This window comes from Marmota flaviventris, chromosome 1 (genome assembly GCF_047511675.1).
Source record: "Marmota flaviventris isolate mMarFla1 chromosome 1, mMarFla1.hap1, whole genome shotgun sequence".
Classification (NCBI taxonomy): domain Eukaryota; kingdom Metazoa; phylum Chordata; class Mammalia; order Rodentia; family Sciuridae; genus Marmota; species Marmota flaviventris.
This window is the reverse complement of record NC_092498.1, coordinates 201,490,248-201,502,363: the sequence shown is the minus strand read 5'-3', so window position 1 is coordinate 201,502,363 and position 12,116 is coordinate 201,490,248. Positions and strand designations below refer to the sequence as shown.

Here is a 12,116-nt window from a genome sequence, read left to right as displayed (position 1 = left end):
AGTTATGTCTGCTTCAGATCTCTTCAGATGTCCTTTATCAAGAAATTCCTTTATTCCTAATTTTGCTTAGTATTTTTGGTCAAGCACAGACGAATTTTGTCAAATGCTTTTCTGTATTAACATGACTTTTTTCATGCTGCTGTTGATATATTAAACTATCTTTGCAGTGTTAGAATACCTACTTGATCATATTGTATAATTCTTATGTATTTCTGCATTTGATGTGTTATTTTTTTTCTGAGAATTTTTGCATGTAAGCTCATGAGAGAGATTCATTCCACTCTCTCCTTCATACTCTTGTTGTGTTATCTGGGTAACACTGGCTTCAAAAATATGCTGGTATTTTTTTGGGGGGGGGATGTATAAATTCATGTTGATTCTTTAACTGATAGAATTCTCTGGCCCTTTGGATATCTTCTCCAGCAGCTTTTAAAATATAAATTTCTTCAGTAGTTATAAAACTACCTTGATGATCTAGTTCAGATGGGGTACATTTCAATATCATGTGGTTTTTGAAAAAATTGCTCCACATATCTATGTTGCTGTTTATTATGTTGAAGTTTTCAAAGCAATCCTTTATGATCCTTTTAATGGCTGCAGGATCTGTACTAACAAAGGGAAGGCTGATTTCTGATGCTGATAATATCTATTTTTAGTCTTGTTAGAGGTTTACCAATTTCTTTAATCTTCAAAGAAACAGCTTTTTGTTTCACTGATTTTATCACTTTCAGATTCAATTCCAGATTTTGTCCTTATGTTTTAAGTTTATTTTGCTTTTTTTTTATTAGTTGCTCAAAACATTACAATGATCTTGACATATCATATATCATACATTTGATTCAAATGGGGTATGAATTCTTACTTTTCCCACATGTACAGATTACAGGATCACATTGGTTATACAGTCACGTTTATACATACTGCCATGCTAGTGTCTGTTGTATTCTGCTGCCCCTCCTATTCCCCCTCCCCTCCCATCCTCTCTCTCTACCCCATCTACTGTAACTCATTTTTGTTTTTTCCCTTCCCCCTCACATCCTCTTATATGTAATTCTGTATAACAATGAGGATCTCCTTCCATCTTCTGAGCAATTCCCCTTCTCTCTCCCATTCCCTCCCACCTCTCATCCCCGTTTAATGGTAATCTTCTCATGCTCTTCCTTCCTGCTCTGTTTTGAGTCGCCCCCCTTATATCAAAGACGACATTTTGTATTTGTTTTTTAGGGATTGGCTAACTTCACTTAGCATAATCTGCTCTAATACCATCCATTTCCCTGCAAATGCCATGATTTTGTTATTTTTTTAGTGCTGAGTAATATTCCATTGTGTATAAATGCCACATTTTAAAAATTCATTCATCTATTTAAGGGCATCTAGGTTGGTTCCACAGTCTAACTATTGTGAATTGTGCTGCTATGAACACTGATGTAGCTGTATCCCTGTAGTATGCTCTTTTTAGGTCTTTTGCGAATAGTCTGAGAAGGGGAATAGCTGGGTCGAATGGTGGTTCCATTCCCAGCTTTCCAAGGAATCTACATACTGCTTTCCAAATTGGCCGCACCAATTTGCAGTCCCACCAGCAATGTACAAGTGTACCCTTTTCCCCACATCCTCATCAGCATTTGTTGTTTGACTTCATTAATGGCTGCCATTCTTATTGGAGTGAGATGGTATCTTAGAGTGGTTTTAATTTGCATTTCCCTGATTGCTAGAGATGGTGAGCATTTTTTCGTGTATTTGTTGATTGTACATCCTTCTGAGAAGCGTCTGTTCAGATCCTTGGCCCATTTGTTGATTGGGTTATTTGTTTTCTTATTTTTCGAGTTCTTTGTATACTCTGGAGATTAGGGCTCTATCTGAAGTGTGAGGGGTAAAAATTTGTTCCCAGGATGTAGGCTCCCTATTTACCTCTTATTGTTTCTCTTGCTGAGAAAAAAACTTTTTAGTTTTGAGTACGTCCCATGAGCTTAGAATATTTATTGCTATAGATTTTCCTCTCAGTGCTGCTTTAACTATATCCCCCAAACTGTGATTTTTTTTTTTTATTTAGCTTAGTTTTAAGACTTCCTTTTCACCTATGGACTATATAGAAGTATGTTATTTTATTTCTGTTGGGAGATTTTCCTGTTATTTTTCCATTTTGATTTCCAGCTTGATTTCATTATGGTGAAAAAAAATTGGAAGTACAGATCATACACTCTAAGAAATTTAAGGTTTATTATTCAGGATATGATTCACTTTGGTGAATATTCCAAGGGTACTTAAAAAAGAGAATATGTATTGTGTTGCTTTGGAGTAGAATGGTCTATAAATGCCTATTAGATCCTTGATTGTTGGTACTATTTTAGACCCTTGCCGATTCTTAGTACTTTGACATCCCTTTCTCAGGTATTGATGAACTATAATTATAGTTGGGTACTTTTGTCTATTTCTCCATTTCTATCACCTCACCTCATGTAATTTGAAACTGTTAGGAGTCCTGTATGTGCACACAATGTTTTCTTGGTGTACTGGCCATTTTATAATTATGTAGTGTTCCTTTTGTCCCTAGTGGTTTTCTTTGCTCTAAGGTCTGATAATATAGTGACTCTTACTTTTTAAAACTAATGTTTGAATGGCATGTTGTTTTCCATCCTTCATGTCCTTATACTGAAAAGGAATTTCTTAGAGGAAATGTAGCCATGTTTTTATATACACCCTGCCAATAACTGTAAAATTTAGAACATTTTCACCAACAGTATTCCCTGGGTATCACCGATTCAGTTCCAAGTATACTCCACTGTGTGGATATCTAGATTATTTAACTCATGTCCCCAGTATCATGAAATTGTAAGTAAAGCTGCAATGAATAATCTTTGGTATATTTATTTTTATACTGAAATTTTCAGGGTTTGTTTCTAGATTTGGGATCACTGGGTCAAAAGGTAAGGGCACTAGAATTACTAATAAAAACCTATATAAAAAGACTTTAAAAACAGTATAGGTAATAATAAAAATTCTAAAGATTGCTCAGGTGATTCCTATAGGAAGGAAAGAGAAAGAACAAACAAAACAGCAAAATGGCAGATATTAGTCTAACGAATCAATATTAACTTTAAGTGTTTCAAAATAAATCACTGAATATATATAATAATTTCCTAGATTATAGGCAAACTTACATTCTAATAATCTGAATATAAATGCCAAAATTCTTTGTGACAGCCATATAGGCTGTGAAAGCCTTTCAAATGAACTGTAATTAAAATACAAAGAATGAATTTCCATTAAAAGTCATTTCCCAAGCCAGGAAAGAAAGCATTTCAAAAAGAATTAGGAAATTCAAGTATAATATAATTTTTCCCTTTGTGTTGGGGTTAGGTCCACATCCCTTAACTGCATACAATTATTTCTCTGCTTTCTCAGAACTCCCCAAACAGTTTACCAATGTTAATAACTTTTCAAAGTGGGAATATAAGAAAAGGATGTAAAAGAAACTGTAAGAGTAACTGCATGATTGTATTATTTTGAAAGTTAAAAGCTGGTTTGTTCTGGAGTCTTCCTATACCAACAGATCCTACTCTCAATTACTTGTAAAAAGAGTTCTGCAGCTGCCCAGGGCACAAGAAGAGTGCCACTCTCGAGCCCTGGTGTGTACACTTTCCCTATGCCACAGCTAATCTTGTGGTAGACTAAAATTTGCTAGCCACCTGATCTCTTTACCATAGTAACTGCTGCCCCCAAATGGGTAAAGTTTTTAGAAAGAACATCCTTAATGTTACTATATCAAGGTACCCAGTATATAAATAATTGTATCCCAGAAGTGTATGCTAAACGAACAGTAATTTTCCTCATGAAAATCCCTAAAAATCTATTTAGCCAAAATAGCGTTTAATACTATTTGTTTCTATGAAAATTGTAACAACTATCAGTAGCTAAAGAATTCAAAGAACTCAAATTAACTTCAATACTGGTCCTTGAAGACAAGTAGTATTACTTTGAGCTGTACTTCTCTAATTGCGCCAAGGCACAGATGGCACTACAGAAAACTCATAGGGGTACCACACGCTCTTTGACATTTTCAAGTGACATTTTGTCAGACCTTGCACAAATGCTGTTAACTTCTTTGGACCTAACTATTTAATAAATGGCACCACTAATGCATTTCTTTTGGCCATGAGATGCTGTGAACCCAGAAAGTCTGGGAATCTCTGCATTAGAAGAGAATGGAGACAGAAATAGCCATGGAATCTATTGGCAATTTCTGAGAATTCTGAATAACCGCAGGGGCTGATGCCATTTGCTCTTATATCAAAGCTAAATTCATCTTTGAAGTTATGGTTCATTTAAATACTTGTAATTTGTATGTTTTCTATGTATGTTATACTTTATTTGAAAAAAAAGTATGAAAAGTCACAGCTTTCCTTTTTCTCAAATCAGGTACATGGTACTACTCATAAGAATCAGAAATTTGTTTTTTTAAAAAAAGGCCTTTTGGTAACTCAAACTGAATAGAAAAAGAAAATAAAGAGGCATTAAGGCATTTTATTAAATATGACAAGGAATAAAAAAAAATAAGGAAATCTATATGAGCTATATGAAGCAAAATTAAATGATAAAACAAGATGAGGATCTGAGAAAGATATGGCAAGGCTGAGCAGAAGCAGACTGACAGATAGGACTGGTCAAGACATGGAAGAAAGGCTTATGATGGGCAACAATCCAGATATCAAGGCACATGAATTGTCAGAAGTGCTTTGCCTACATCCTTTATAGGTCTCCACCAAAATAGATGTATTAGCTTTAATTATGATTTTGCTCACCTGGATTTGATTTCCAGAACTGCAGTTATTTCTTGTTTGGAAGCCTGTACTTGATATAAAAGCTTAACAATATAGTTAAAGTGCTCTGGGTCAAGCATCATTCCAGCTTCAACAAGCTGTAGAAAAGGAAGAGAAGTAGTCATAAGATTGTGAAAGAACTGGGAAGCCAATATGAGTGAAACAATGAAGAGAAGAAGTGAAATGTGGAGACAAGTGGAATTAAAAGTCATTAAAAAAACTTGAAAGGTGTTTTCTTCAACCATTTCAGAACCACAGAAGGATACCCTAAGAATTTAAAGCAAAAGTGAGAATATAAAAAATGAATTTTCTTCCTGTTCTCCAAGTCATTTCAGCCATTTATCAACCTCTACCTCTTATTTGCTACTTGATCCTTTAGTGTAGCACTGGTGTTCGTACATCATTCCTAGCTGTACCTTCTTGAGAAATATTCTTCCCGAGCCTCATTTAGGGCCTCAGCCACAGGAGGAAAAAAAAAATACCCCATGTGACTCCAATGTTCAGGTGACATAACAGTAAAAAAGATCAGGTGAAAACTCAGGGAACATGTAATATAGTATTTGACTAAAAAAAAAAAAAAATTTAACTTTTTTTCTTTCACATATGCCTCATTTCCCATCTTCCTTAAGTACCCCAGGCTCTCATGGCTGAACTGAAAGGAGAACTCCTGATGGTTTGTCTGTGTTTACTGATGATGCAGCACCTTTTGATAAGATGGACAGGGCCAATTACAAACAAGCCTGGCAAAGAACAAATTGGTTACCTGGTTACCAATACACTTTAAAAAATATGCCCTTTAATACTGCTCTAAAACCAGGGTGAATATGTTTTTTTTTTTAAACATTTACTTTTTAGTTATGTTTGAACCAATACCTTTATTTATTTATTTTTATGTGGTGCCGAGGATAGAACCCAGGGCCTTTCATATGCTAGGTGAGCGTTCTACCACTGAACCACAACCCCAGCTCATAAATTGTTTCTTGGTAAGTCAGGAACCCAAAGCAGTACAAAAAAAAAGCTCTTCATTTCTCTCTTCTCCATGGTAGTCATGTTAATGAGATAGGGGTATTGTGCACTGCTAGAGTGATAAGGTGGAAAAGCATCTCTTCCATTAATTATATGGCTTTATCACTGAACCCCGAAAGTCTCAACAGGGAAGTTGGAACTAGCATTAAACAACTTTTAGAAATGATGGCTCCATGTTAAACATGCAAAAATGGAATGTCATTGTCCTTGTTAAATACTTTCAGTAAAGCCAATTTTATTTGGACAGTAATGGGGATACATTTTGCAGAAAGCCAAGTTATTCAGTATCAGAGTTTGTGAGGTCCTTAATGAGGTTTTCTATAATTACTACAGAGGATAAGCAATTTTTTATTTGAAAAATCTCCACTCAAGTAATTCTTTCAAATTTTGTAATGGGGTATATTAAAAGGTATTTACTCAACAACCAGTCTTTATTAAAAAAAAGTATTCACTCAAATATTTATTAGTTATTCTGAAGTGGATGGATAAGTAGCACTGAAAAGTGTTAGGACGTAGTCAAAAGTTATAATTTTTATATTTTTATGAGAACCATAAAAATTCCAATTTCACTTTTTGTTTAGGGCCAGATTTAATTCTTAGCTACTGTGTTTCTATTTTGGTCACAATGTTTTATTTTACACACCAATTTAGTTATAAATGACCTCAAATGTTTCAGAGAAAGAATTTTCTTTAACTATACTTAAAGAGTAGAAACGAAGATTTTATAAATCAGCAGTCACTTAGTGTGCTTGAAATATTTGAGGGGAAGCCTTGTCACCCGCTGGAGTCTGTTTATAAACTATTTTAGGAGAAAAAGAACATTTTTGAAAGCAGAATTCTTTGGCATCCAGAAAATGAATAAGAGGCAGATCAAGGGTACGTGTGGAAGTAAGCATTTTCTTGGTTATTCACTATTAGAGAATAAAAGAAAATAAAAGTCATACCTTGCAAAAGATATCAACTAAAGCAGGTACAGCAGTCCTTAATTTCATAGTTGCCACATGCTCAAATATTTTTAGTAATATTTTCAGAGCAGGCTGGGTAAAAACAAAAAATTACACTCATTTTTATATTGTCTTTCAGCACACCTTCAGTTTCTCAAATTCGTTTATGCTAAAAAACACAAGTTTTTTTTTTCCCCTAGGGAATATTAAAAAAACATTTAACTTCTAATTTCAAACAACAAAGCAATTAGAATATTAAAATATATAGTTTCAAGTTACTTACCAGCATTTTAATCATTATGCTGAGGTTCACTACCTGAAACACTTCTTTTAGTAAACAATGTTTGAGTAAAGAAATTAGAAGATCATTCAGCACTTGTAAGTCAAAATGTATACCTGGAGGAAACTTTCTGTAGTATTCCATAAATATATTTACTGAAAGCGAGAAAAATATAGTCATCTATTGCTTTTAAGATATCCAGTTTTCCTAAATCAGATAATCTCTCTATACTTAAAGTAGTATGTCAATTTCTTTGAAAAGCATAGTTTTAGTATCAGAAACATCTGATGAAAATTAAGTTAAAATGGCATGTTCAGTAATGAAGGCAACCAAGCATGTTCAGCATTAGATTGAGCACTAACTCATGTATTATTCACAAGTAAGTCTGAATTGCCAAATATATCATGGTGTCAATATAAACTCCCGGGGAGTTGAGCTTCCAGGGAGTCTTAAGGCTTTTATGTGGCCTGGATAAGAAATTGTATAATTTGGTGATGGGTGAAGACTATTTTGACACATACCCATTCTGGTTGTTTCAATCCCAATAATATTAACCCTGGTGATGTTTCTGATTCCAGCTTATTATCAGTTTTAGTAAATTGCCCATAATCATAATCATTAATTTCCTTTGAGAAAGTAGTCCCTTTACATTCATCCAATTCCATAATCTATTTTCTATACAATGCAAACTATTTCTAATTTGTTCCCATTAATTTTACTAAAATTAACTGGGATGACTGCATTGTTCACTTTCCCCCCATTCCAAAATTCCCAGGTCAAAATTTGTATACGTTAGTTAGTGCTTTAGTAAAAATTACTTTTGGCTTTATATTTATGTTATTCCTAGCAGAAATATTATTAGATGAATTACAAAGTATAGCTAATGACAAAATTCAGTAGCACAGATAATTTTTAACAACCTTAATATGTGCAATAATATTCAACTTTGTTTTAAAGGTGCTTTACATACATTTGTTTTTCCTAGGCACATATAAGATAAATTCTTGCTATTTATAAAAATAGATCAACTGATAATATGGGAAATTCAGAGTGTTAACTATATTTCATTAATTATAAACTGGTATTGTAGATGTTTTAAAAAAGTGTCATTGGAAAGAATCTAGATTAGACAGTGTTTATATTGTCTGCTACTTGCCATTTAACCCTTCTGTCATTGTTAAGAATTTTTTTTTTTTTTAAAGAAGTTTTAATAGAATTTCTCCTTTTAAAATGATCATCCCCGTGAAACTATTGGGTAGAAAAGTTGGACATTTTATGGCTTTTGATATGAACTTCTACAATGCTTTTAAAAATGTTTAGTCAATTCAGTATATTACTTGATCAATGATCTATCAGAACTGGGTACTTATACTCCTTTTTTGATTGAGGGTACAATTTATAGAATCAGTAACTACTGGATATTCCTTTCCAAAGCTGTTTCCTCACAAGAGAAAAGAGTTTATGCCTTTGTAAACAGCTGACTGAAATTTCATTCTAATCAGAATACTTTTACATATTATTGATAAATCTAGTTTCAGTTTAAATTTATGATAAAGTTCATCTTTTATACTTCCTTTGACTACTATAAATCACAGAGATTACCCAAGATGGATCAAAATAACTTAATTTTTCTAATTACTATTATGTTGATTCATTTTGGCTTATGCTAGACAACTGTAATCTTTCAAATGTTTTTAGTCCAAAACTTTTGGATAGAAAGTTTTATACAGAAATTCAAATATAAAGCATAAAAGAGAACCTTTAATTCCACTCCTAGGTATATACTCCAAAGAACTAAAAGCAGAGTCTCAAACAGATATTTGTACATCCAGGCTCATAGCAACATTACTCTGCATAGCCAAAAGATAGAAACAATTCAAGTGTCCAATCCAAGTGTCCATCAACAGATGAACAGATAAGCAACAGATATTCATACAGTGGAATATTATTCAGCCTTAAAAGAAAATTTGAAACATGTTATGTATAACATGGATGAACCCTAAAGACATTAAGTGAAATAAGCCAGTCACAGAAGAATATTGTATGACTCCACTTATATAAAGTACCTAGAAGAGGCAAATTCACAGAAACAGAAAGCAGAGTAGAGGTTGCTAGGGATTGCAATGGGTAGAAGCAACAGAGAATTACTATTTAATAGTTAGTTTCTGTTTGGAATGATGAAAAAGTTCTGGAAATTGATAGTAGTGAAGGTTATACAACATTGTGAATGTACTTAATGCTTGTGAACTGTATACTTAAAATGCTTGTTATTTTTGTATTTGTTTTTGGCACTGGGATGGAACCCAGGGTCTTGTACATGCTAGGCAAAAGCTTTACCACTGAGCCACTACCCAGCCCTGCTACCTCCCCTCCCCATGAGTAAGCACACACTCACACAAAGACTGAAAATACTGCAGATTAAAAGGCTAAAACGATGTGACAACTAAATGTTAAATACCTATCCTAAACCTCTGTGTCCTAGACTGGGGAAAAAAAATGCTAAAAAGGACGTTGAGTCAAATGACAAACAGATTAGATAAAACTATTGTGCCCATGTTAAGTTTACGGACATGGACAAGTGTACCAAAGTTATATGAAAGGATATTGTATTTTTAGGCAATATGCATTGAAGTACTTAGTGGTAAAGTGCCATGATAAATACAACTTACCTTCAAGTGGTGGGTTATATCTCTCTCTCTCTCTCTCTCACACACACACACACACACACACACACACACACACACGGCTGGGGGACAGAACAAGTACAATGACAAAGTAAGTTCATATGAATATTCTTTGTGCTCTTTTTATTTTTGTAACTATAAATTTGAAATTAAATAAAAACTTGAAAGATTTAAAAATAATTTCTGGAAGAATTCTGTATGGAAATTCAAACAAAACTGATAAACAAGGACCCACAGTTCAATGATGGGAGGAAGTTCCATCACTGAATTATTTCCCTTTATATATCAAAATGGTCCCCGAGGCCTTGCTTGAGAGCCTGAGCAGCTAGGTCAATGACTTACATGAATGGTATTCAGAGTTTCTCTTTCTAGGCTGCTATCCAGATATCTTATCATTTTTTAAATAAATCTTTTCCGAAATCCTATGGTCTTTCTATACAGTAAACTCTCCCCTTTATATATAACATCAGGTCTAAGCTATCTACTCCATTGATCTAAGCTTCTTATAATAAAGAATCTCCACAGGTTCTTGACAACTTCCTATATTAATTTATTCTTTGCTATAGGCCCTTATAGTTTTCTGAATTCACTGTTCTAAAACTAAGTTCAGATATTTCTCCTGTGGCCACAGTGAATCTTCATACAAAACTTCATTTTGGGGAGTTTTACATCTTTTTCATGTCACCCTCTTTTCTTCCCTTTCTCATAGAATTATTTCTGAAATTTCAGAATTCATCCACATCTAACCCCATGTAGCTTGTCTTGGGCTATTACATCCCTCAGATGACAAGTATATTCCCATAATGACTACATTCTCATACAGAGTTTTATGTATGTCTTTGTTACCTACGTCTTTTAAATGCTTTCTCTAACCCTGGAGAAATGATAATGGCAGCAAAATAAAATAAGCTTGTCAGACTTGTTCAGCTGTAGGAAATTTCAAGTAGATGAATATGAAGCTGCAGTATACTATTATCACCATACTATGTGGCTTTAGTTGCTGTGTCAGGTGACAAATATAAATAGAATATGGTCCCTGTCCTCTTGGAGCTCACGGTTTAGTACAGGGAGATGGAGGCCCAAGGTGGGATGGGACTGTGGAATCAGACAAGGGCTTAATAGGGGAAGTAATCCTATTTATTATGACTAAGTTTGAAAGCTAGGTCTTTGCCACGGGGAAAGGGTATAGAAGGAGAGGCATCCTTAGCAGATGTAATTCAGTGCTGCCACTGCTCTAACACAGCCTGTCATGCTTAGAAAACTGCACAAAGTTCATTAGGGATAGTGAACTGATAAGAAAGGGAAGTGTAAAAAGAGAAGGATAAAGAGGGAAGATTCAGGTTCTGAAGAATCCCTTTAGACTGGTATTGTTAATTAGCCTTTAAACCTTTTTTTCTACCTTACATCTGTAAGTAAAAGTTATGAAAATATTAGTACAAGCTGGGCATGGTGGCACATGCCTGTAATCCCAGTGACATGGGACACTAAAGCAGGTGGATCGCAAATTTGAGGTCAGCCTGGACAACTTAGCAAGATGCTGCCCAAAGACAAAAAAGAAGAGCTTGAGATGTAGCTCAGTGGTAAAATTCTCCTGGGTTCGATCCCTAGTACTACTGAAAACAGATATTAGTAGATAAGGGGAGTTAATTTTTTTAAATTAAAATACCATATTTACTTTTAATCCTTTCTAAGGCCAGTAGAGCCACTCTTAGTATGAAAACTGGATACTTTACCTTAGTATTAAAAGTTTATTTTCAAACTATAAGATACAACAGCACAATGTGTGAAACACCCATATTAATAAATTTCTGACCATATTAATAAATTTCATCTGACTCCTACCTGCACGTTGTAGCAAACACAGCTCATTGATACTTATATATTTCCTAAATACGTCCATGCAAACCTGCAAATGTTACAAAAATGTAAAGTTACCTTTTTATATTTCATAAGAACTATAAAATTTCAATTCTGTTTGCTTATTTCAAAATTTTTAAGTGAGCTTAAAGCACTGAAATAAAGAAGGTGCTATTTGGTCAACTTACAGTTTGAAATGTATATTGAATTGATTTCAAAATCCTTATTTAGTATGTAAAAAATAACCATTTACAGGTGTAAGGATAAATATAGTGACTGATTATTAGAACAAAAAGCCTAGAAAGAGACCCATTCATACATACATCATCAGCTGACTTATGACATGGCAACACTGGAGTACAGTAGAGAAAGGACAGTCTTTAATAATTGGTACCACGTCACCTGAAAATGCACCTGGGAAAAGTATCTCAACTCCTATACCAAACAAAAATGCAAAAGGTTAAAAAAACCAAAACAAAACAAAAAAGAAAACAAAAACAACAACAAA

General features: G+C 33.9%; 1 protein-coding gene across 1 annotated transcript in view; it reads right to left on the bottom strand.

Annotated features, from left to right (window-relative positions):
- Window positions 1-12,116, bottom strand: part of Topaz1 (testis and ovary specific TOPAZ 1) — a 64,535-nt gene that overhangs the window by 32,388 nt on the left and 20,031 nt on the right. Inside the window, 4 exon segments of the mRNA XM_027932005.2 lie at window positions 4,800-4,915; window positions 6,788-6,880; window positions 7,071-7,222; window positions 11,594-11,657. Of these exon segments, the coding sequence (XP_027787806.2) occupies window positions 4,800-4,915; window positions 6,788-6,880; window positions 7,071-7,222; window positions 11,594-11,657 (425 nt within the window).